This window comes from Eubalaena glacialis, chromosome 4 (assembly GCF_028564815.1).
Source record: "Eubalaena glacialis isolate mEubGla1 chromosome 4, mEubGla1.1.hap2.+ XY, whole genome shotgun sequence".
Taxonomy (NCBI): domain Eukaryota; kingdom Metazoa; phylum Chordata; class Mammalia; order Artiodactyla; family Balaenidae; genus Eubalaena; species Eubalaena glacialis.
Genome location: NC_083719.1, coordinates 276,610 through 302,295, shown reverse-complemented (window position 1 = coordinate 302,295; position 25,686 = coordinate 276,610). Strand labels below are relative to the sequence as shown.

At 52.3% G+C, this 25,686-nt stretch overlaps 1 protein-coding gene across 4 annotated transcripts; it reads right to left on the bottom strand.

Moving 5' to 3' along the window:
* Window positions 1-2,352: 2,352 nt before the first annotated feature.
* Window positions 2,353-25,577, bottom strand: EXOC3 (exocyst complex component 3). Of its 4 annotated transcripts, XR_009700804.1 has the most exons (14): window positions 25,342-25,507; window positions 24,164-24,354; window positions 21,726-21,945; window positions 13,557-14,238; window positions 11,657-11,774; window positions 10,935-11,060; window positions 9,863-9,963; window positions 7,892-8,002; window positions 7,641-7,791; window positions 6,403-6,525; window positions 4,259-4,420; window positions 3,819-3,946; window positions 2,819-3,331; window positions 2,353-2,695 (listed from the first exon to the last, which is right to left on the bottom strand). XR_009700804.1 is itself a non-coding variant. In XM_061189090.1 (13 exons), the coding sequence occupies exons 2-13, from the start codon at window positions 24,305-24,307 to the stop codon at window positions 3,160-3,162; spliced, it is 2,238 nt and encodes a 745-aa protein (XP_061045073.1). In that variant the 5' UTR covers window positions 24,308-24,354; window positions 25,543-25,577; the 3' UTR covers window positions 2,353-3,159. The 4 variants fall into 4 exon arrangements, 3 of the variants coding, with proteins under 3 accessions (XP_061045073.1, XP_061045072.1, XP_061045075.1); XM_061189090.1 differs by lacking the exon at window positions 25,342-25,507 and adding an exon at window positions 25,543-25,577 and having other exon boundaries at window positions 2,353-3,331; XM_061189089.1 differs by having other exon boundaries at window positions 2,353-3,331.
* Window positions 25,578-25,686: the final 109 nt, after the last annotated feature.

Here is a 25,686-nt window from a genome sequence, read left to right as displayed (position 1 = left end):
GCACAAGCTGAGCACAGCATCGTGAAGGTTCCAGGCCGGACATTTCAACCTGAAAGACTGTGTTTGGTCTGTGACACGGTGTTATAAACCCTAGTACTGTGGATACATTTCATAAATGAGAATCCTAGCTGTTCTTGTCATTGTAAAACAGAATGTAAACAGTCTTATGAATGTATTTCCTTAGGAAAACTTGTAAGAATTTTTATTAGGAAGGAATTCTTATTTATTTAATACCGAACTTTGGCCTACTTTGTGGTAGACCATAAAGTACACAAATTTAGGGGTCACTCTCACTTCTGTATTTTCTTGAAAATAATTTTGTTACAGTGCTCACATACTGTGTACTATTGATCTCTATTGTTAAAGGAGATTTAATGGAGAAATTTCACTGAAACTGGAATTGGAATGTATTTTAAGCTGTGAATGGTGAAGACTGTGAATGCTAATTTTGTGAACGTAGTCTAGTCAAGCTTTGTGTGACCCGAATCACAATCCGCGTGCCTTATCAAAGTCCTGCCCCATGTGCTGTCAGCAGCGTCTGGGCAGCGCCCACCACAGACCCTACAACAACTGCTTGATCAAGTCCATTAAAAACGTTTCAAGGCGTTTGGGAGAAAACTTTGTTGACAAGTGAGAGTTCATGTCAAGGAGGCTTTAAGGAGCCGTCTCCAGCAGGCAGACTGTATTCTGGCCCTGAAATTAACACGGACACGCCTGTGCGTGCGTGTGCGCCCACGTGCGCGTTAGGGTCAGGGGTAGCGCAGAGGCTGCGGCACATCCTGGGCCCTGGGAGCCAGTCCCTCCTCAGCAGAGACTGGACACGCACCACTCTGGCTTCTGGGGCAGGGGCAGCCCACCCGGCCAGAGTGGGAGGACCAAGCACCTGTCCCAGGCGTGGGCCTGGGGCTGAAAAGAGGTGCGTGGGGACAGCGGGGTCCAGAGCCTGGGGGGCAAGGAGGCGGCTCTGCAGGCTGCAGACAGGCTGGTGGGGGAGGCAGCAAAGTGGGCGGACCTGCCCCTGCATGTCCTGGGGGACCCCGTCCCCCAGGTGGAGCCGCCCGGAGCTGTGGGTCATCTCCTGCAGGTCATCCTTGGGGCCTCCCTGCCAGAGACAGCCTTTGATTTTAATAGTTAAAATTTTTAGTTTTACTATAAAAAGAAAACAGCAAGTCCAAGGGGAGTCCACAGACACTGTTTCCAAGTGGAGCCTACCCAGTAAACTTACAGCCCTTTCCATGTTGGGGGAAAGCAGACTCCAGCAAGGAGGGGGCTCTGTCCTGCGGCTCCCCTCGCTCCCCGGGGTAAGAAAGTATCACAAAGCAGGTGGCTTTAAACAACACTTACTGCAGGGAGTCGGCGATCAGGTGAGGGCAGGGCTGCGCCGCCTCGGACCGCTTCAGCCTCCAGTGCTCCTAGGCGGGTAGCAGCTTCACCACAACCCCGTCTCCACGTGGCGTCGCCTCGTCGGGACAGGCACGTCTGCTTAGGGCCCCCACCTCCACTCTTCCACATCAGCTGCCCACGCAGGAGGGTACGTGGGGCACCTGGAAGCCCCCGGGTTGCCCCCCAGCCCCGACTGACTTCCTCGGGAAAGGAAGAAACCCCCTGCTTCCGGGCTCCGTTGTGGGGTGTCCTTGTTACGGCAGCGTGGACTGTACGTGGGCAGGTGCAGGGGGAGAGCACGCCAGGCAGTGCGACAGACACACAGGGTCAGGCGCCCCCTCCCCTGCTTTTTGGAAACCCGCTGAGTAAAACTGAGAGTTGGAAATTTCCTGACTTCAAAGACGCTTTTCGACTGAATGGCAGTGTTTATATGGAAAACCACCCCAAGACTCGGTGAGTCTGCCACGGCCTGACAAGGTGAAGCTGCCTTCCGGCGTGGGCCACAGGCTGTCCGTCCTGGTACACCCACTTCCCCTGCCGGGCACGTGGCAGCCTGATCAAGAGGCAGGCACTGGCCTCCAGTGTGGGTGCCTGCTAGCCTTTCGCCCAGTGACCTGGAGGTGACCCTCCCCTGGGTGCCGGTGTGGACGCCACCGCCCACCCACCGGGACGTGGCCCTCTGCCGTGGCCCTCACCACACCTCCCAGCACATCCTGGCCCCGCTGGAACATGGTGGCATCTGGCATTCAGCTCGGGGCCCACCATCGCATAGCTGTCCCCAGCGACTGAGGGCCCTGCCTGTCCTGTGGTGCCACTGTGTAATCAGAGCAAGGACAGCACAGGTCACTTGGGTCTGCTGTTGTGAAGAGTCACCCCGGGTATTTATTCCAGAAGTAACTCAGAGTGAAAATTCTCTCAGCCAGTGGAAAAATAAATGTATCTTCATTATCATAAGGGGCAATGACTAACGACTGTTAACACTCGACTTTATTAATTCAAAACCCGTGTACTGAGCACCGCTACCTACTAGACACTAAGTCTCGTCATGCAGGGAACTGGATTAACGTGTATGGTAAGACAGCACACTGGCAAGAAACCTGGAGGAAGGTCACGTCTCTTCTGAGCAACGCTTGTAAGAACAGCCTAATGTCTCCATTTAGGTTTTGATTCTTCCAAGAAAAAAGTCCCACCTGTGAACTTTTCACCCCTCGTGAGGAGGAAATCAGAGCACAGCATCCACTCTTCCGTCCTGAAAGCCTGTGAGGAAGGAACTGGAACCCTCAGAGCAGCCCAGCACCGCACACGCCACGTCCTGCACGGGAGGAGGAACGGGGCGAACGCTGGAGCCAGCCCTGTGGCCCCCTCGGAGCTCGGCTGCGAGAAACCTGTCCAGCGGGGGGGGCGGCGGCGGGGGTAGGGACCACACGGGGCTCACCGCTTACTCAGGGTGCGACTCTGCAATTCACTTGGTGGAGAAGTGAGATGGATTTGCAGGCAGCGGGGATTCACCCGCCACACCCAGCCGGTGGCAGGTGTGCCCCCATGGGAGGGAGGAGGGGGGGAGCAGTGCGCCCACCACACCCCAGCGGGCTGGCTCATCACCAGGAAGAGACCCTCACGGCGGGAAGCCCGCATTTCCCAGCAGACGTCCAGACTCTTTACTGAGCAGCAGTTTCAGAAGTGTGTACACAGCGCGGAGGTGAGGGGGAGCTTCTCCAGAGACAAGGCCGCCCCCAGACACGCAGCTGACGCCCGGGGGGGGGGGCGCCCCGCCGGCTACTTGAGGAGCTTGGCCACGTTCAGGCTGGGAACGGCGATACCCCTGAAGATGGGCACGTAGTCTGGCCTCGCCTGGGCCTGGCCCTGCTCCAGCGTCTCGATGATGGTTTGCTTCATGTCCCGGCTGGCATCCCCCCGCACGGCCAGCAGCGCGCCGATGTGGTCGTCCCTGGGCGGGGAGGGGGCGTCAGGGTGCAGCCGCGGCCACCCAGCCTCCGAAGCAGACTCAAGCCCCCCGGCCCCCGACCGGGCGGCAGGGCTCCTGGAGGGTCACAAAGGCTGGCGGGGAGCCGGCACCGGGGAGCCCCTTCCCTCCCTCCCTCCGTTCCCCCACACGCAGGAGGGGCCCGGCTCCGTTCCTCGGCTCCACCTCGACAGGGCACAGGATCAGCCTCCAGCAACCAGTCTGCTCGGCCACCTTCCCATCGGCGCCCCAAGCGCCAAGTGTGGCCTGGTGACGCCCGGGAACCGTGACCCGCGGTGGGGCCAGCGGGCACCGCTGTCGTCTCTGAAACCCACTCTGCCCGCATCGCCGTCCGCACGGCGTCTGGGGTCCTCGCGGGAGCCCGGACCCGCCACACTCACCCGGGAGGCTCCCACCTAATGCCCGGGACCCTCCCTCTCCCCAGCGACCTCAGGAATGACCCTGCCGCTACCTGATGTCTGGGTATTTGCTGACCAGAGTCGAGATCTCCAGGTAGAGCAGAGAAGGGTCCGTGAGCTTAATGACTTCGGCAACGGCGACGATGGTGTCACAGTGCCCGTCCATCTCCTCACCGAACCCCTGCAGGACAGAGCACAGGGGCTGAGCGGGCCGCTCACCGGGGCATCCGTCACACCCTCTGCGGCGGAGGCCGCCAGGCCGGCAAACCCCTCAGGACTCACTCCCGGTGGCGAGCGGCCAAGCCTGCCGGCGGCCCGGCCCCTCTCTGAGGGGCAGGGGCAGCGAGCGCTGGGGCTAGAGCTGCTGCCGGCCCCCAGCCCCAAGGCCAGGCAGGTCTACACACAGACCGGCTCACGGAAGGAGACCGCCAGCGGGGCGCTCGGCTCCCGACGCGACTGGTCCCGGGGACCTGGCCCGGCCAGGCGCACTCACGGACGCCAGCTTGCGGAAGAGAAAGCGCAGCTGCTCGGCCTCGCGCCCCATCCGCTCGGCGCCCTCCTTGCGCTCCTCGGCGCTCCGGAACGAGATGCGCTTCTGCAGGACGGCCCGCAGGTACTCCTGCACCACGCGCCGGTGCGCCTCGGCGATCATCCGCTACGGGGCACATGGAGAACGGGGTCAGCCTGGCACGCGGGCCCCAAGGCGAGTCCAGGTCCACCGTGCACGGGCCAGCGCGCTCCTTCCCCTTTCTCATCGATACAAATTTTAGAGTCAACAAAGGAAGCACACCTGAGCCCTTATTACAAATTCTGTTTTAGAAAACTGTAGCAGGTTCACTGTGTTTCACGTCTGGGACACGGGCAGACGCACCGGCCACACGGCAGCAGCCAAAAGCCGGTACTGCCTGGACACCTCGGATGCTCATGTCCATTCTAGAAAGCCCACAGAATAAAGTACGCCGCGGGGACGCCCACCTGCAGCCCCACCAGACACGTCGTTCTGGGCGCAGACCCGCTGCAGAGCAGCTTCCCGTCGGGGGCGAAGGGGCAGGTGCCAGTGCGGCACCCGCTTTACTGAGACCCGTCCGGTGGCTCACGGGCCCCCCCTGGGGGATCCGGGTCTATTTTCCTCGCCTTGCCCATCCTGCACGCGTCTCTCAGCTTCTCAGCCCAGGAGTGTGGGGTGTGGGTTCAGTGGGAGGACTGGGGACCCTGGGCCAGGCCCCTGCTCTGCCCCTCACAGGCTGAAGGGCTCCACACACATCACACCTCGTGCACAGAAGGCTAGTCAACGACCAGTCTCTGGAGATGGTGTGACGAGCTTCTGGGAAAAGAGGAGCCCCGAGTCCACACGTTTGGGGAAGTTTTGGAGAAGGCCGTGGTTTTCTCTGGAGCCCACCCTCAGGTAGATGGACACCTGGCAGTCACCCAAGAACACGCGAGCACGACTCTGCTGACACAAGGCGCAGCCTCAGAGACCCAACAACAGACATCAGAAGCTCTGTGTACCAGGGAGGCCGGGCAGTGAGGGGGACCCCAAGGGCCCCAAACGAGACAAAGCAGGGACCCAGGCGGAGGCCAGGCTCTTGGCAGAGCAAGTGAGACTGCGGGCTCCCGGCCGCTCCAGGAGGCGAGCCATCTGGACCAGGAGTGGCTGAGACACAAGCCCCAAGGACTTCACACACCCGCTATTAGATCAAAGGACAGAATGCTGAGAAACATAAAAGGTGGAACCAAAAACTGTACAAGCAACAAGAAATTCCAAATTGAACAGAGCTGGTCCCACCGACCTCTAACCATCAGAGGCTCCTGACAGCTATGAAGCGACCAACCAGGTGGATTTAAAACACCTGGGTCTCCCTGCAAGCATCACCTTTAATGGCAGGGTTAGGAGAATTTAAACTTACGAATGAGACAAAGGTGCCCCCGTGCTGGGGGGTCCCAGCCAGGGCAGCGAGACAGAGAGAAGACATGAAGGTACAAGAACCAGAAATGAAATGACACGCTGACGCTGCTCACCAATGAGACAAGCGTCTACAGGGATGCCCGGAGGACCTGGAGACACGTCCTGAAGTGTCTGCACCCGAGCTCTGTGTGTCAAACCACTCACGCTTCCATAAACCAGAAACAGAAAGGCTGATTTTAACGCAACAACAGCAGAAACCACCCAAGGCCCTGAGAATTCCCCCGCAGAAAGCTGCCTGAGCCCCAGATGGCAACTGGGGCATTTCACAGGGCCTGGAGGGGACCCCGACGGCCGGGGACCCTGGAGTCTCCCGTGGGCCCTGTGCTGAGAGCCGCCTGCTGGCCCCCGAACGTGGACGTGAAGAGGGAACTGCCGTTCCTCTCCAGCCTCTCATCAGAGCCATGGCCACAGCCCCACCCGCCCTTTGAGGGGTCCCTGCTGAGGAAGTCCCCACCACCCACGGGGTTCTGGGTCTGCGGCCGTGTCAGCGTGGCCTTGGACAGCAAGGTGCATGCCCCATCACCTCCACCTCTGCCACCTTCAGACAGCAACGTCTCCGACCTGCTTGGGTTCACAAAACCACCCGTGAACTTCCACCCAAGAACTGATGACACCAAATTCTACACAAGATGCCAGGGGACTCAGGCCACATGTGTGCCCCACACTCTTACCTTTCTATATGGCTTTTTAATTTTGGCAAAATCATTGAAATAGTCTTCCACGGTGACACAGATGATGTCTACAGCGTTCGACCCTAACAGCCACTTCTTTGTCATCAGCTCACTGAGATGTTGCTGAAAGCACAGACCACAGAAAACACCCTCATGACGGCCTGTCGTCGGCAGAGAGGCACTTGGAGCCACCTTCCTGCGCCCGCCTGATGCTCTGATCACAACAGCGATGCTCATGCAGAAACTCTGCAAATATGTACTTTAACTGTAGAGACTTCTACCAGACGCAAGGGCGGTATCTGTGTGTACACATCTTACCTGAATTGACTATACCTATTTATTGTGTGGATGCTCTGTAATTTGTGTACCCAATTCTGATGAACATTTAAAATGTCTCATTTTGCAATTATAAAGAATGCTGCACTGAATCTGTGTATTTTTGCAGGTGAAATTCCTAAAAGTTATTAGTCAGAAAGTATGCAAACTACAACCTTGACGACTGTTGCCCTCCAAAACTTGTGCCAACTGCCTTCCCATAACTGTACCAATTCACAGTTCTACACAGAATACAGGAGTCTCATGCCCTCAGCATCACGTGGTAGCAATGTTCTTAATCCTTACTGTCCTGGTAAGCAACAAAAATATTCAGTTTTAATTTGCTTTTCTTTGAAGAGCAGTTAAGACTGGGCACTCTGTTTCCTACTCAGGACACATGACTCCTTTTTCTGTGAAATAGTTATTCATGTTCTTTGTCTATTTCTCTATTATGCTGTCTTTTTAAATACACTTTGTTTTCTAAACCATTTCTGAGAAAATTACAGATGTCATGAAATGATACCACCCATCACCCCAGGAGCTCCTTCCCTGCAGGACCCAAGATGATCATGATTCTATTTTTTAAATACATTCTGGTTTCTGCCAATTCTATATGATGCTGAGCCATTTTCATACCTTCTGAAATAAACTTACTTGCTCATCACACACCGCGCCTTGGATGTGATCTGAATGCACTTTGTTTATGGCTGTGCTCTGTGCCTTTGCTCAAACCTGAGCCCGGCTGTGTGATGGGCGTGAAGGCCTGCTCGTGCCCTCAAGCAAGAATCTGCTAATGACCGTAACCAGTCTCCTCTCCAATACCAGCTTCTACCCTGTAACCTGTTGAGTGCTCTGGTCTCTAACACTTCCCGGAAGGGTCTCTCCTCGACGCCACACCAGGGGACCCGGCCCGCGGCGCCCACCTCCAGGTCCAGGAAGACTTCCTCAAGCAGGCTGCTGCAGCCCTCCTCAGCGATGGCGTCCAGAAGCCCATCCATGCTCGGCTGGCTCAGAGACACGCCTTCTTCCGTGTCATGTTGCAAATACTTTCTTTTTAAACTGACTATGGATTCTCTGCGAGGAGACGGAGGAGGAGACAGAGGGGCCTGGTGAGGCGGCCCCAGGGCCCCCCCCCCCGCCCCGCGGCCCCAGGGCCCACCCCCCCCCAACTCACTTGAGGGTCTGGCAGTTGTTGATGAGCGCGATCATGTACTGCACGTAGCAGTGCGGGTGTTGCCGCTTCCGCAGATGCTCCTCCCTGTACAGCTGCACCTCCTCTTTGTACCTGGGGGACACGCGGCCACGTCAGGGCAGCCTCGCAGCACGGCGCCAACACGCGGCCCCACAATCACATTCTGCATCGCTAGCATCTGGCCAGACGAGTCTTCAAAAATAAAGGATTCTGGGGGGGGGGTGACCTAGGCTAATAGAAGTTGATCAACTAAAAAAGATCATTAAAAATTAATTTCGTTATCAGGCTTCGAAATATGGCTCAGTGTTCTGAATTTACAAATATTCTGAAACATTTGTAATTGGGAAAGTTATTATTTCGTCTGACACGATTCACCTAGAAACTCATACAATAGTGTTCGGAACACAATCAAATGTTAAGATAAAATGTCCTTTTCTGAGACTTTCCCCGAAAAAATCAAACTAAAAATAAATTAGACTCTTTAACATGTCAAGAAAACAACTGAGATGGCTACATACTTCATTTTTGAACTTATCACAGAGATTCTCAAACATATATGGGAGTACAAGAAAAGCACAACACTGTATAAATTTGTGTGCGTTTTCAATAGATGTTAAGGAAGGAGCACACTGAAAACGGGCAATTAAAGGGAAGTAATCAAGCATTTATTCCACCCTTCTGTCCAATGCATGATTCAGGTAAGCACACAGCTGAGGCTGCTGAGGAAAACATCTACTTTACAGAACGATCCCCACGGGATGACTAACTCAGGCCATGACCCACGGGTGGACAGCTGACAGGGTTCTCAGCAGGGGTCTGGGCGTCGGCACCCGCGCCACAGGAGCAGAAGCGTGGAGTGCACAGCCCGTGCCAGGTTACGGGCAAACAGGAAGAAAGCACGGAGGAGCCCCACGGCCTTCAGAGCCAACCTGTGGTGCGTGGGCAGATGGCAGCGTGAGGCCAGGCTGGAGGGCACGGGACAGGAGGGTCTGTGCGTCTCCACGAGCCAGCGGCTGAGCGGGGGGGGGCTGCCCTCCAGCGCCACACCGTGCAGGCCTTCTGCCGACCTGGTCTGAACACACAGCTATAAACAGGTGGGTCTGAGACCAGTGGGAAAACCCAAACCCAAACTTGGTGTCAGGCAGCCCCACGGAACGCTCTTGACAGTTCCGTGTGGTTGACGGCACTGCAGTTAGGGTAGGGAATGCAGGGGATGAAATGCCACAACGTCTGGGGTTTGCTGTAAAGCACAGCTGACCCTTGAACAACGTGGGTCTGAAGTGTGCAGGTTCACTTACACGTGGATTTTTTCAGTCAACACGCACTGCAGCACCACACGAGCCAAGGCTGGCTGATCTGTGGATGCGCGACCACGGCAGGAGGGCCGGCCGCAAGCTTACATGTGGACGTTCAGCCGCACCAGGGTGTCGGCCCCTCCAACCCCCATGTTGTTCAAGGGTCAAGTGTACTTCAGCAGAGCGAGGGGGAGGGGAGCCAGATGAGGCAAGGGGTGGCTTTAAAGGGCAGCTTTTGAACCTGGATGGTGGGCTAAACAGGTTTTTAGGCCATTCTTTCTACTTCCGTATACGTTTGAAAATCTCCTTTGTGTACAACTTGGGGGGCGAGCATCCCTGTGGGGGGCACCCCGGGAAATGGGACACCAGGAAGGCTGACTGAAGGAGGTCCCCAGCTCCAAGGCTGCAGTAGCACCAGCCACTGCTGAGAACCCCACGCCATCACAGCCGGGACCCCGGGGGAACGCAACCCAGTCAAAAGGCAGGTAACGAGAAAGGGCCTGAGTTCTGACTAACAGAAAAAGGTGACTACAGTGAATCCAGGCTTGAATTCTTTTTTAATACTAGCCAGATTAGGATCAACACAGTTTTGCTCTCCATTAAAAAAGCAAACAAAAAAAACCACTTTCTAAATTAGCACACTGGCGAGAATACATACCTACTTAAAAAAGAATTCATTTGCTGAAGACACAAAACGAGTACCTTTGTTTTCAAATCTTCACTTATCTGAGCAGCGACCTGAAGGTTCTGTTCGAACATCTAAAAATCGGAGAACTTATGAATTCTGATATAAACTCACGAGCGTGCAGATTTCCCATTATATAAACCCCCCACCTGTTAACTGGTAGTCAGGACAGTCCAAATTCAGAGGAAAAAATGAAGCCAGGTGAAAAGTAACAAAGTTACTTAAACAAACACACAAAACTTTCTTACCAGGTAAAAAAACCCCCAGGGAATTATTTCCTAATTACCTGCAAACAGGCTGGTCTCCACAGGGGGACACGTATGTTCTCACGGGGAGACGGGGAGACGAGGGGTCCAGGGAGGTCGGGTGTGGCTGGGGTCACACGGGTACCAGGGGCTGGGCTGTGGTTTGTGATGTGGGTTTCTTAAGCACTAGGAGGATACACACTGGAGCTGGGGGCGCCAGACGTGGGAAGGTGGAGAAGGGCCAGAAGGCAGAGCTCACCCCATGTGCTCACGGGATGTCAGTTTCCAAAATAAAGGAAAGGGTGAAGCCCAACATGTCCTGGACTAATGGGATCACGCAGAGCCCAGCTGGAGCCCACGCTCCGCGTCGGCAGAAGGAGAACACTGGAGCACGGCTCGGCCCTCCTACCGTCAGCAGTGTTCCTCAAAGGAAGGGGACTGGACAGGCCAGAGAAAGAGAGCAGACTGACCGTAAGAACACACGATGACCTAGAACCCTGAAAGACTCCTCCCAAAGCACCTCGGATCAGACTCGACTGTGTAGCCTTTACGAAGACAAACGTGGCCATTACATCAGGAAATAAGCAAACTCATATGTGAGCATCAGACACACGTAACATATAATTAGCTTCTGGTTTGAGATCAAAAACCATTAGGAGAACAAAAAACATTAGGTTTTGCGACCGTGGGCAAAACTACTTGGCAAGTCTGACCCTTGGTTCCTCAGCTCCAGAGAGAAGCAGGTTCTCTCCGCCGTCAGCACACAAGCGTGCGCATCTGTGAAGCCCGAGGTCCGGTACCTGGAAGACGATGGCGGGCAGTGTCGTCTGGTAGTAGCCGTCCTGGTCGGCCTCAGGTTCAGTCTCTCTCACCCAGTCCTTCTTGTCTGTTTCTAGGGCTTTCCGCAGCCAGGCAATGATGTTCGACTAAGCAGGAGGGAAGACAAGAACCAGCCTTGGAGTCAACAGGCCGCTCTTCAGCGGAGCAGCTGCAAACGCAAACGCCGCCCGCTGGGGGTCCCAGTCCCCACACAAGGGGACGAGCCACCTCCACGGCGGGGCCCCGCCAGCCTCCCTCGACTTAACCTTCTGGACGACGGTCATGCTGGAGGACGGGCCAGGTCAGTCAGGACAGGGAAGCACGAGACCTACACGCCTCTGGCAGGCCATTCACGGAGACCAGACCCCAGGGCCGCTGCCCCAGCCGCCCCTGCTTCCCAGCACAGCCTCGGCGCCTCCGTCAGAGGCTGCCTGGTGTCAGGCTCCCCGCGTCCCAGGAGCAGACCTGACCGCCTCATCGCACCCTGGGACCCCCGAGGGCACTGGGCGGTATCCCCCCGCCGCCTGCCGCCCTCCCACTCCCGGGCTCGGCGCTGTGAGGCAGGCAGGCGCCACGGCACAGCCAGGACGTCTCCAGACCCAACTTCTCAGAAAGAGCCGCGCGTCCTCGGGAAGCCCGACGGCCAGACGGGTCCCGGCTGCAGCCCGACTCGGCCCGTCTGGGACCACATCCCTCCACTCACCGTCAGAGTTGACATGTAGGTGTCGAGCAGCTCGGAGACCACGTTTGGAGAAAGCAGAGGCTCCAGGACCCCGACGTCCACCTCTGGGGCCAGCTCCGCGTTCCCCATCATCTCTGCACTGCGGGCACAGCCAGGAAGGGGAAAGAGGAACCCCTCAGGTGGGTGCTGCTATCCCCTGTCCCAGGGGCCTGCAGGGCAAGGTTCGTCTAATCCACCCACGGTGCCCCCTGAGGAAGACCAGCACCTGGCAGGTAGGAGGTCCCCTGAGCTGGAGAACAACTGACAAGCACTGAATTTGGAAACGCAGGGCACAGGCGCTAACGCCGCTGGTCCAGCAGGAGGACAAGGACCAGAGCGGAGAACACCTGACGCCTGCGACCAAACGCGCGTCAGCAAGGAAAGCGTCCGTGCTTTCAGCCTATGGTGCTGAAGGAGGGAGGGGTGTGAACCAAGCTTCAGAAAACAGTTTTCATAAAAAACAGATAAAAGCTAGGCATGTGGCTGGGTGCCTACATGTCCAAGGCTGATTGCTCAGATGATTCCCTAAGTACGGATTCAGAATGACGATCCCGAGTATTAACAGCCTGCCCACCACTCCTAAGACATCCAAGGTCTTCCTGAGTGAAAAAGCACTTCATGAGATTCTGCAAATATTAACAGACCATCTACAACTTAGATTATTTCTGCCCCAAAAACCTTAAGTCCGCATGAAAATGTTTCTAGTGTGAAAGCAGTCCAACTTTTCCCGTAAGAAACTCCAATACGATAGGACGTGGTGACCAACAAGAAGCTGTCGAGAATTGCCAAGGGCAGAAAGATGCTTACAACGTGGTGAGTGAAAAACAAAATCAAGGCCTAAAACCATGCAGGTCACACAAATGCACAAAGTCTGGTGGCTGGAGCACGGCGAGGGCCCAGACCCCAGATGCAAGTCCTGCTCCCCACCCGAGGGCCGTGCGACCCTGGGCATGGTCCTCCCTGTGCCTCAAAACGAAGGTGACGGTGAGCAGTCTTCCTCGAGGGTGACCCGACGACAGGATCAGGTGATGGCAATGGAGGGCGGCACACAGGAGGCGCTGAGGCCCAGGCCCAGCACAGGAAAGCAGAGAGAGCACCAGCCACAATGAATATGATGTTTTCTTTCTCTTTATATCTTTCTGTGTTGAAATGTACATATTCTCTACTACAAGCAGCTACCAAAAAACAAACAAACACAGACCAAAAAAATCCCAAAACCTTACTGCTAAAACGGGAAGTTTAATTAATTTCTACCCACTAGCGACAAGACAGGCTAGAATAAAACGTGCTTTCCTCTCGCTAGCTAGTCCTAAAAGAATTTCACAATACCCCACCCCTGGCTCGTTTTTCAAACCCTACCTCAAAGTAATGCCTGCACAAAGTGGCTCACAGCCCTTTTATGAAGTGCCAAAGGGTAGCTGATTTTCCTCTCATGCTGGTGAGAAGAAACCAGACTCGGGTGGTCAGAAGCCAGCAGGAGCGAGCTGGTGTCTCCTCAGCAGCACGTGACTCTGTGCGGGTCTCAGGACCTCCTGGGTCCACGTGTCCTCACCTGTCCAACAGGTGACAGCACCTGCTCTCAGTGTCACCGTGAGAAGGCGGGTCAGGAGTGCAGGAAACGCAATGCCGACCTGCTCACTACGGACTGAAGAGCCAGAGCACAGGCACCACCCAAATGCAAGAGCGTCCCCACGACCACGGGCCGGGCCCGACCTCGGGTCACAGACGGACCAAAAGGAGACGCATCAGCCAGAAGGCAACGCCCGTGGGTGCCGAGCGCCCGCCCTGAGCACGAGGGCTCAGCAGGCGTTCAGGAACTGTCAGTGTGCCTCACCCACAGCGTCCACGACACAGGAAACGCCAGGTGTACCGGTGGAGTTACCTGGTGTAAGTGTTTAAGACCCACGTCAGCAGGCTCACGATCTCGTTCGCGTCCAGGTCCTCTGATGCGAGCTCCTGCATCCGTGCGCTCAGAGCCTGGTGGTACACGCTCAGGAGGCTCCTGAAGATCTGGTAACGAGGAGGAAAACACTGCACCATCAGGTTCCTGGCAACGATGAGGTCGTCCAGGACGCACTTCCTTATGATCTCCAGGTGGCGGACGAGCCACATCCTGTCAGACTCCCTGGTGTCCGCCTGTGTGCCCTCAATCCTGGTGGTCACGGTTCTCTCCAGGATGGCAAACATCTTCTCCTTCCAGTTCTTGGGCCTTCCAGGAGGAATAAAGCCAGTTTGCTTTTTTCGGTCAAGTATGCGCCTGTCAATTTTTTCTTCCCTCTCGATGATCCTGACAACTGAGACCAGCAAGGTGGGGTCACGGCGCACGGTGACCAGGGACCTCTGCAGCACCACCCACAGCTGCTTGGCCAGCTCGTCGGACAGCCCCTGCGTGCTCCCGAAGCAGCTGTGGATGAGGGTCATGTCACGCGCGTTCCCGCTGTCCGTGCGGTACTGCTCGTACATCAGCCCGTCCCGCGAACACTCCAGGTCCATCAGCTTCCGGTGGGCCTGCAGCAGCGCCCCTTGCTCTATGAGGTCCTGGGTCTCCCTCACAATCTCAGGCACTGCGGGGAAAGGCACAGATGGCACCGTGAAAAACCACACAGAGGGCCATGCGGGACTCCGGGCAGATGGGGACAAGGGTGACCAGCAATCTGTCTCCCACTTGGACAACTACTGCACTGACAGACGCCATCTGAGTACCTATTTTGGAACTCTGGAGTCTACGGAAGGCACACAACTTCCAGGGAAAGGTGTGAAAGTAAGTTGTGGTTAATACTGGTGCATTTCAGCTCTCAGCACCAGTAGAAAAGTAGAAATTGACTGCAAATGACCAGGAGAGGCACAGGCTCAGAAAGACCTGAGAAGACCTTGAGTTTACATCTCAGCCTGATCCTCAGCACAGACACAGCCTGCAACAATCAAAACAACAGAAACAATAAACAAAATCAGCATACCCCGGCAAAGAAGAAAATCTGATTTCCAGAGTTACACGTTATTAGATTCTAATGTCCAACGTTCAATAACATCACAAGGCATACGAAGATGTAGGAGAGAACGGAGATTCAAGGAAAAAATAAACCAACAGAAACCATCCCCGAGAAGGACTAGATGGTGGACTAGACAAAGACTCTAAAGTAAACTCTTAAACACGCTCAAAGAACTAAAAGAAAATGTGGAGCAAAGTATAGTAACTGAATGAAAAATTTACTTCAGATTTTCAAAGCAGATTTGATCAAGCAGAAGAAAGAATCAGCAAACTTGAAGACAGGACAAAGGAAATTATCAAGCATGAGGATAAAAGGAAAAACAGACTAGAGAAGAGTGAACAGAGCCTAAGGGGTTTGTGGGTGCACATTGCGGGAGTCCCAGAAAAAGAAAGAAAGATGGGCAGAGCAACTACAGGCATGCTGTGTTTTACCGTGCTTCGCTTTACTGTGCTTCACAGACACTGCATTTTTTACAAACCGAAGGTCTGTGGCAACCCTGCATCAAGCAAGTCTATCAGCACCATTTTTCCAACATCATTTGCTCACTTCGTGTCTCTGTGTCACGTCTGGTTATTCTTTCAATATTTCAAACTTTTCACTATGATTATCAGTGTTATGGTGATCCGCGATCAGTGATCTCTGACATTACTATTGTAATTGTTTTGGGGCACCAAGAATCGTGCCCGTATAAGATGGCAAACATAACGGACAAACGTGGTGTGTGTTCTCACTGCTCCCCCTGCCCTCTCCCTCTCCTCAGGCCTCCCTATTCCGAGACACGAGAATACTGAAATTAGGCCAATTAATAACCCTACAATGGCTTCTAAGTGGTCAAGTGAAAGGAAGAGTCGCACATCTCTCACTTTACATCAAAAGCTAGAAATGATTAAGCTGAGTGAGGAAGGCCTGTTGAAAGCCGAGATAAGCTGAAAGCTGGGCCTCTTGTGCCAAACAGTTAGCCAAGCTCTGAAGGCAAAGGAAAGTTCTGGAAGGAAATTAAAAGTGCTACTTCAGTGTACACATGAATGGTAGGAAAGCAATACAGTCTTACTGCTGATATGGAAAGTCTGAGTGTTCTGGAGAGAAGGTCAAACCAGCCACAACATTCCCTTAATCAAAGCCTAATCCAGAGCAAGTCCCTAACTCCCTTCATTTCTATGAAGGCTGAGACAGGTGAGGAAACTACAGATCACAAGTCAGAAGCCAGCAGAGTCTGGTTCATGAGGTTGAAGGAAAGAAGCCGTCTCTATAACACAGAAGCACAAAGTGAAGCAGCAAGTGCTGGTGTAGGAGCTGCAGCAAGTTCTCCAGAAGATCTAGCTGAGATAACTCATGAAGGTGGCTGCACGAAACAACAGATTTTCAATGCAGACAAAACAGCCTTCTATTGAAAGAAGATGCCATCTAGGACTTTCATAGCTAGAGAGGAGAAGTCAGTGGCTGGCTTCAAAGCTTCAGAGGACAGGCTGACTCTCTTGTTAGGGGCTAATGTAGGTGGTGATCCTAAGGTGAAACCAATCTTCATTTATCATTCCAAAAATCCTAGGGCCCTTAAGAATTATATTAAATCTATTCCACTTATGCTCTATAAACGGAACAGCAAAGCCTGGATGACAGCACATCTCTTTACAACATCGTTTACTGAATATTTTAAGCCCACTGTTGAGACCTACTGCTCAGAAAAAAAGATTTCTTTCAAAACATTACTGCTCATTGATAATGCACGTGGCCACTCAAGAGCTCTGATGGAGATGTGCAACAAGATCCTTGTTGTTTTCATGCCTGCTAACACAACATCTATTCTGCAGCCCACGGATAGAGGAATAACATCGACTTGCAAATCTTATTATTTAAGAAATACATTTCGTAAGGCTACAGCTGCCATAGTGATTCCTCTCATAGATCAGGGCAGAGTCAATTGAAAACCTTCTGGAAAGGATTTACGGTTCTGGATGCCATTAAGAACACTCGTGATTCATGAGAAGAGGTCAAAATACCAACACTAACAGGGGTTTGGAAGAAGTTGATTCCAACCCTCGTGGATGACTTTGAAGGGTTCACGATTTCAGTGGAGGAAGTAATGGCAGATGTGGTGGAAACAGCAAGAGAACCAGGATTAGAAGTGGAGCCTGAAGATGTGACTGAACTGCTGTGATCTCATGATAAAACCTTAACACATGCAGAGTTGCTTCCTATGGATGAACAAAGAAAGTTCTTAAGATAGAAACTACTCCTGAAGTTTGAAGATGCTGTGAAAATTGCTGAAATAACAAAGGATTTAGAATATTACATACACTTAGTTGACAAAGCAGCAGCAGGGTTTAAGAGGATTGACTCCAATTTTAGAAGAAGTTCTCCTGTGGTAAAATGCTATCAAACAACATTGCTGCTACAGAGAAATCATTCCTGAAAGGAAGAGTCAGTAAACACAGCCAACGTCACTGCTGTCTTGTTTTAAGAAACGGCCGCAGCCACTCCAGCCTTCAGCAACCACTGCCCTGATCAGTCAGTCAGCAGCCATCAACATTAAGGCAAGACCCTCCACCAGCAGAAAGATTATCACTCGCTGAAAGTTTGGATGACGGTTAGCATTTTTCAGCAATAAAGTATTTTTTATTTTAGGTATGTACATTGTTTTTTTAAGACATACTGGTATCGCACACTTAATAAACTATAGCACAATGTAAACATAACTTATATTCATTGGGAAACCAAAAAATTCGCGTGACTCATTTTGCTGAGATAATTTGCTTTACTGAAGTAGTCTAAAAACGAACCTGCGTTATCTCCAAGGTGTGCCTGTATTTTAAATAATGGTCAAAAACTTACTAAATTTGATGAAAGACATAAATATAAACATTCAAGAACTCAACAAACTCCAAACAGAAAAAACTCAAAGAGACCCAACACCGAGACACATTATAATCAAACCATGGAAAACCAAACAGAGAGAGAGAAATCTTGCAAGCTGCAAGGGAGAAGCAGCTGATCACATACAAGGGATCCTCAATGGAATATCAGCAGATTTCTCTTCAGAGACTTTGGAGGACAAAAAGCAGCCTGCTGGTAATATTCAAAGCGCTAAAAGGAAAAAAAACTGTAACTCAAGAATCCTATATCTGGTAAAACTGTCCCCCAAAAGTGAAGGAGAAATTAAGACATTCCCAAACAAAAGCTGAAGGAGTTTGTGACCACTAGACCTACACTGTGAGAAATGCTAAAGAAGTCCTGCAGGTGAAATGACACCAGACAGCAACTTGAAGCTGTGGGAAGAAATGAAGGTCTCAGTAAAGGTAAATACATGGGCAACTGTAAAGCCAGTATTATTGTAACTTTGCTTTGTAACTCTTTTTGTTCTACATAATTCAAGAGACTAGTACATTTAAAGAAAAAAAAAATATTAGTCCAAAGCTAGTACTAACAGAAAGCTAGAATTGCTGTAACTCTGGTTTATAATTCCACATTTTACTTTCTACATAATTTGAAAGACTAATGCATTTCTTTAAAAAAAGTAACTAGTCTATGTTTTTGGATACACAATGTATAAAGATGTAGTTCTGTGACACCAATAACTGAAAGGAGATGGGAACAGTGTTGTATAGGAGCAGAGTTTCTGTATATTATTGAAGTTACGCTGGTATAAATTCAAATTAGCGTTATAACTTTAGGATGTTAAATGTAATCCCCATGGGAACAAAAAACGATAATAGCTATGGAATATACAAAAAAAAGGATTGAGAAAGGAATTAAAACACTTCACTACAAAAACAAAATCAACTAAAGACTATAATGCAGAAAATGACAAAATAAGGGCATGCAGAAAACAGTTGGGAAATGACAGAATTAAGTCCCTCCTTACCAGTAATTACTTCAAATGTAAGTACATTAAACTCTGCAATCAAAAGACAGAGACTGGCAGAATGGATAAAAACACATGATCCAACTTTATGCTGCCTACAAAAGACTCACTTGAGATCCAAAGACACAAATAGATTCAAAGTGAAAGGATAGGAAAAGTTATTCCATGCAAACAGTAACCAAAAGAGAGCAGGGGTGGCCGTCCTAACATCAGACAAAACAGACTCAAAGTCAAAAAAGGTTATAAGAGACAAAGAAGGAATTTTATATTAATAAGACATTCAACCCAGTAAGAAGATACAATTATAAAAATTTACACACCTAATGACCATCAAAATATATGAAACAAAAATTGACAGAACTGGAAAAACAGACGGTTCTACAATAATGGCTGGAGACTTCAATACGCCGCTCACAATAATGAACACAACAACCAGACAGAAGATCAGTAGGGAAATGGGACTTGAACCTCACGACAAACTAACTAGATCTAACAGACATATACAGAACACTTCACCCAACACAACAGCACACACAGTCAGTCCTCTCAAGTGCACATGGGACATTTTCTAGGGCAGACCATACCCTTAGGCATGAATTAAATTAAATCATTAGGCATGAATTCATTTAAACCATGAATTAAGTCTCAATAGATCTTAAAAGATAAATATCATACAAAATATCTTCTCTAACTACAAATGGATAAAGTTAGAAATCTGTAATTGACAAAAATTTCACAAATTTGTGGAAATTAAGCAGCACACTCTTAATCAATGGGCCAAAGAAGAAATTACAAGGGCAATTAGAAAATACTTAGAGATGAATGAAAATGAAAACACAACATACCAGAACTTACAGAATGCAAGCAAAGCAGTGCTAAGGGCGAAGTACAGCTATAAACACTTCAGTTAAAAAAAAGAACGAATTCAAATCAACAACCTAACTTTACAACTTAAGGAACTATAAAAAGAATAAACTAAACCCTCAACTACAATGGAAAAGAATATGATAAAGAATATACCTACATATATGTGTATATATATGTGTATAACTAAACCACTTTGCTGTATACCAGAAACTAACATAAGTCAACTATACTAATTTTTTTTTAAAAAGTTCTTAAAAAAAAAAAAAAAAGCTAAACCCAAAGCTACCAAAAGGAAGGAAATAATACAGATTAGAGCAGGGATAAACAGAGAATCGAAAAACAAAACAGAAAATCAGCAAAACCAAAGGTAGTTCTTTGAAAAGATTAACAATTGACAAATCTTACCTAGATGAACTAATAAGACTCAAAAACTAAAATCAGAAATAAAAGTGAGGACATTACTACCAATTCTACAGAAATAAAAAGGATTATAAGAGTACTATGAACAACTGTACACCAGCAAACTGGATAACCCAGATGAAGTGCAGATTCCTAGAAACACAAAACCTAAACCACAAAGAAACAGAAAATCTAAATAGACCTATACCTAGTAAGGGACTTGGGGGGAGGGGGCATGGGGAGCTATCATTTAATGGCTGCAGATTTTTTTTTTCTTTCAGTTTTATTGAGATAGAATTGACACAGAGCACTATATAATAAAGTTTCAATTTTGCAAGGTGAAAAGAGTTCTAGAGATGGATAGTGATGGTTTCACAACGATCTGAAAGTACTTCATACTACAGAACTGTGCAATTAAAAATGGTCAAGATGGTAAATTTTACATTATGCGTATTTTATAATTTTTAAAAGTGTGGAGAAAAAACAGGCTGTGTGCACAACACTACTGAATTACAGGCAATGAGAAGAGTCTGAAGGGAGCCAAACAAGCACAACATCTTCCCAATAGAAACACACTCCTAACAAAAACCACATCTACATCACAGCCTCATCGTTCATCAAAGGAAGAAAATTATTTTCAACCTCTGTGGATGAACTGGTAACTTTTTGGTCATGTGGGTCCAAATGTGGTCATGTGGATGAAAAGGTAACTTTTTGGTCATTTGGCATTAGTTTTACAAGACTGGAAGAAAATGTCAGTCAACAGGAAATTATAAGAGGGAAATGAACTAAGAAGGCTGGTTGAATGTCATGAAGGAGATTCTGGCAGGGAGACGGGACCAATTCCAGGTCGTCAACAGTCACCTAGAGGAGCTGCTTCCAGAGCACCCACCACAGTCGGCACTAGTGCCGTGTCAGTCATGGGGGGACGGAGAAGGGCCTCGGAGCACGGCCCTAAGTATCAGGTCCCGGGAAGCAGAGCACGCACAGAGGGGCGGGGTCAAGTACTCAATAATGCTGCCATCAGACACGTAGGAGGAGGCCAGAGGAACAGGGACAGGAGCAAGGCCACCCATGCTGCGGGTTTACACGTGGTGGGCGGAGGGGAAGAACTGCACCAGATTACACTCAGGGGTCGAGCAGAGTTCGGAGGAAGTGCAGAAAGAACTCGCTGAGACCAGACACCAGATAAAGGCAGGGAAGGGGTCAGACCATCCCAAGGCTTCCGGCTGGGATGCTGATGACCCTGACAGCGGCAAGGGGACGAGGGGAGGGACTAGCTCTAGGGGGTGGAGCACGAGGGGGCCGTGCCGGACACAACAGGGCACCCTGCGCTGGTGATGGCTGACGGCTGACGCTGAGCCCAAACGGGCCGGGGAGCACTCTTCCTCCCGCCGGCGCGGTACCGGGGCAGGGTTCTGAAAGGGCCCCTCCCGTGCCCACACCTTCCCCACCAGCCCGGCTCCCATGGGGACTGAGACTCCACGGTGTGCCCTACCCGCCCCCTGGCCCGCCCCCAGCCTCGGGCCTGTGCACGCTCTTCCCGTCTGGGGACCGCGCCCTGTCGTCCGGTTCTGTCCTCCGGTTCGCAGGGCTGCTTCGCCCGCAGACCGCGAGCCGCTGCGGCGGGGGGCGCATCTGCATCCTCCAGCGCCTGGCCAGTCCCGCTGGGCCGCACGGCAGCCGAGGGAAGGACGCTCACGCGGCGCTTGCTCAGTTACACGTTCCTGTGCCTGTCCTGACAATTTCAGAACCACAAACGTCCTACTAGCCTTTATTTACTCAACTGACCATCCGCCCGTGTTCAAAATACGAACCTAACTGTGCAGGCGGGAATCACACCTCTGAGCAGGGCGCCGACAGCTGCAACTGCCCTGCAGCAGCCGCGGGGCAAGGAGACACACACGAGAGTGGTGGGCGCGCGCGGCCCGGCTACCTGAGAAGATGTTCTTGAGGTTCTCCACGGCGGCGGCGAGCTGGCTGTGCCGCACGACGGCGTCCTTCACATCCCGGAGGCTCTCGATGGTGTTGATGCTCCGCCTCCAGTCCTTGCTGACGTCGGCCAGGGACCGCTGGATGTCCTGGACGTCGCTCAGCGCGGTGTGGAGCTGGCTGAGGCCCGTGCGCACCCCGTCCAGCTGCGACTGGATCGCGGCCTGGGGAAGACGCTGGGTGGGTGAGCAGAGCCGGGACGGCCACGAGCGGACCTTCCCAGGAGGCTCAGAGTGTAGACAAGAGGCGTTTCAATAGCAGAGAACAGCCAATGCCCACAGACAAGACAATGAAACGCAACAAGGATTCCACTGATTCATAAGGTAACTGTTCCCTTTTTCCACTGCTGCCTTAGAACAAAACAACGTTTTTAAAGCTCTGTTGAGAAAACCTCACAACACCCCTCCTCCAGCCCCCTGACCTGAAAACGCAAGGCTCCACCGTGGGAGTGCCCCGAGCCCCAGGGCCGCCCCTAAGCGGTGCCCTTAGAAGGACTCTCCACACCACCTCTCAGGCACCCCTCGGCTTCCTGACGGGCCCTCACTAGATGGAGACAGCGTCAGGAATTGCTCATCAGCTTGAGCGGAGAGGGCTTTCCTGCCATTCGGCCAGAGCCAGACTGCGCTCCAGGACGGCCGGCCCCACGACGCAGAGCTGGTACACCTGAGATTCAGACTCACTCTGAGAGCACGTGGCAATGCCCCCCAGCGAGCTGCACAGTCAGAACGGAGAGGGCACGAAGGAGCAGCAGCAGGTGGGCGGGAAAAGGAAGGGGGAGACCAGGGAGCACAGTGGTGGCCGGGGATCCTGTTCACCCACGAAACACTAAGTAGCGCTGAGAAATAATCGACGATTCCAACAAACCACAACAACTGTTAGCTAATCCCACAAGGTCCTAGAACAGATGAAAATTCTAAATAAGGGCTTCCCTGGTGGCGCAGTGGTTAAGAATCCGCCTGCCAATGCAGGGGATAGGGGTTTGAGCCCTGGTCCTGGAAGATCCCACATGCTGCGGAGCAACTAAGCCCGGGCGCCACAACTACTGAAGCCCCCGCGCCTAGAGCCCGTGCTCCGTAATAAGAGAAGCCACCGCAATGAGAAGCCCACGCACCGCAAGGAAGAGTAGACCTCGCTCGCCGCAACTAGAGAAAGCCCGCGTGCAGCAACGAAGACCCAATGCAGCCAAAAATAAATTTAAAATAAAATAAAATAAAATAAAACAAAATTCTGAATAAAAATGTAGCAGGTCTAAACTATTTTTTTTTCCTTTTTTTTTTTTGGCTGCATTGGGTCTTCGTTGCTGCATGTGGGCTTTCCTCTAGTTGCGTCGAGCGGGGGCTACTCTTTGTTGCGGTGCATGGGCTTCTCATTGCGGTGTCTTCTCTTGTGGAGCACAGGCTCTAGGCGCACGGGCTTCAGTAGCTGTGGCTCGCGGGCTCTAGAGCGCAGGTTCAGTAGTTGTGGCGCACGGACTTAGTTGCTCTGCGGCACGTGGGATCTTCCCGGACTGGGGCTCGAACCTGTGTCCCCTGCATTGACAGGCAGATTCTTAACCACTGTGCCAGCAGGGAAGCCCTAAACTATTTTTTAAATTGACATGAAACTGTTTCAAATTAGTCCAACAGGTCTTTGGCTGCTTCGCTGGTGCAAATGAATGACCCTCATCCTGTCTCAACAAACCTGCACTTACCTGACGCTAATGTTTTCGACTGGAGAGGTGACCTCACTGCCGTGTCAGCATGAGAAGTAACCTTCCTCAAACGCGCTCTCGAGTCCTCAAGACCGCTGTGCTGTCAGTCAACTACAGCAGGCCTCGGTCTCGACGTTTTTATAACTACACCAAGTGTGTGTAATTTTAATAAAACCCCCTCCCTCTGTGTGAATTAAGTTGAAAGCCAATCCAAATCATAAAAGATCGATTTTCTTTCTTGCCTCACTCTCACACACTCTAATAAATGTGTTGAGCTCCCCTCCTTCCTGCCCCAGGGCCAGCAGCATGCCTGGTACGCACGCAGTCAGCCTACTACAGCATGTGCCAGAAGGAGCCAAACAAAATGCTCTCTGGATTCACTCTGTACAAGAGCTGTTAATAAAGAAGAGAAGCTGTTACTCTTCTAGTGTTTTTCAAAAAGTTAAATGGACATTTCTGGGTGCTCAAAACGGTTGTTCCTTTGGTGTGTTCAACATTCCCCCAGTCTTGTCAGTCTACTGATTGGCAGTATATTGTTGGAAGGAACGTGCTAAGTCAAGGTAACGTTCAAGGCTGCCCCCTTCCACGTCATCACAAAGTCCAGTTGTTAAGCAGGGGCCTGAAACTTGAGATAAAAGCCTCTGTCCCGTCTGGGAGGGAAGCAGGTGCCCGTGGCCACTCTGGCCTCATACCTTCAGTCTGGCCTCCACAGAGGCCTTCTTCCGGGCCTCTCTTCGGCGATACTGCTCCACTTTCTCCAGCTGGTCCGGGCGCTGAAGCATCCCAGCAACCCTCTGGACCGCTGTCGCAACGGCCTCCCGGTCCATCTCCTTCATGGCTACAAAGCTGGCAGAAGCTCTGCGCCTGTCATGCTAGAGGCATCCTGTGTCCATAGCAGAGAGGGAACAGGAGGGGGAAGATGGGTTAGGGAGGTAGAAATGTTAGCAACAAAACTTACCCCCCTCCACCAACAGTGCTGTTCACAGCGGGGCTCTAATGAGAGCATTCGAGATCATTCACCCAGTAAACCTGAAAGAAAGTTGAACTAGGATTATGAACTCCTCGATAAGCAATACAAACCTTCAGAACACAGTTTTACCTTTAGGCGGAGCAGGGGCGATTACAGGTATAAGATATTAACATACAGACGACGCCTCTATGTGGGCCCCAGACTACTCGTCGTATCAGACGTCAGTCTCCAGGGCACTTCTCTCCCCCAGATAGGGCCAATTTCTCATTTCCAGAGCCCTCACACCACCCCTTTACACACGGGGGGCGGGGGCCGCGCCAGGACACCTCGTGAACACGTGGAGGCAGAGGGACAGCACGCACCTTACCCTCCCTAGCTGAGGTTCCAGCACCCATCCTACCGTTCCCCTCAAAAATCACTGTCTGCAGTACCCCAAATTCCATTTCCTGCTGTTTAACAGCCCTAGTCAACAAAGGCGAGCGGGCAGAAGGCGCTCTACTCAGGTGCAGCGCACAGGGCACAGGTGCTTGGACACCCAGCACAGCTGCCTTCAGCGCCAGCTCCACCAGCACCCCAGCCACGGAGCTACGGACACCTGGTGAGCGTCTGGCAGAGGAGGACTGACTTCAGCTACTAGCCGCCCGTCTCCATGCGTGTTTTCTGTGCACAATTCTCAAAGACATTTCTCACCCCTCCCCACACACTTTCAGAGCACCACCCAAGTCGGCGCAGACCCCCGAGGGCCCTGCACACGAGTGCCTTTCGTGCCCGCCCACGGAGCGGGGCTGCGGCGCCGTCCCTCCTCGCCCCCTTTCCTGATCACAGGCCCGCGCACAGGGCCGGACACCCCGGGGCGGCCGCGCGTCTCCCCGCCCGCCACCCGCGCGCGCAGCTCTGCACCTGCTTCCTCCCTCCTCGCGCGGCGCGTCGTCGGCCCCTCCGCGGACGCGAGCCTCGCGGCTCGACTCGGCCGCCCCCGGGACCCCACTGCCACCCGCACCGCCTCCCGGCCGCGCCCGCACCCGCCGGAGCCCGGGGAAGGGGGCAGCGGGCGGCGACCGCCACCACCGACCCGGCACCACCCTCCCGCAGCGGCCTCACCGTGCGCGCCGCCGCCGCCCGGAAGTGAGCGGCCGGCAGGCACTTCCGCTTCCGGCCTCGCCACTGGAAGGGTGGGGTCTGGGCGGTCCCGACGCTGCGAGCCCGGCGCGCGCGGTGAGTGACCTGGAGGGCCGGCTGCCGACG

Bases quoted from the DNA above. Each gene is read 5' to 3' on its own strand.
- EXOC3 (XM_061189090.1), bottom strand. From the start codon at position 24,307: ATGAAGGAGATGGACCGGGAGGCCGTTGCGACAGCGGTCCAGAGGGTT. The intron at 9,964-10,934 runs GTACCGGACCTC...TCCGATTTTTAG, and splicing joins TGCCCGCCATCGTCTTCCAG to ATGTTCGAACAGAACCTTCA. The intron at 4,421-6,402 runs GTAAGAGTGTGG...TGTGCCCCGTAG, and splicing joins TTAAAAAGCCATATAGAAAG to CGGATGATCGCCGAGGCGCA.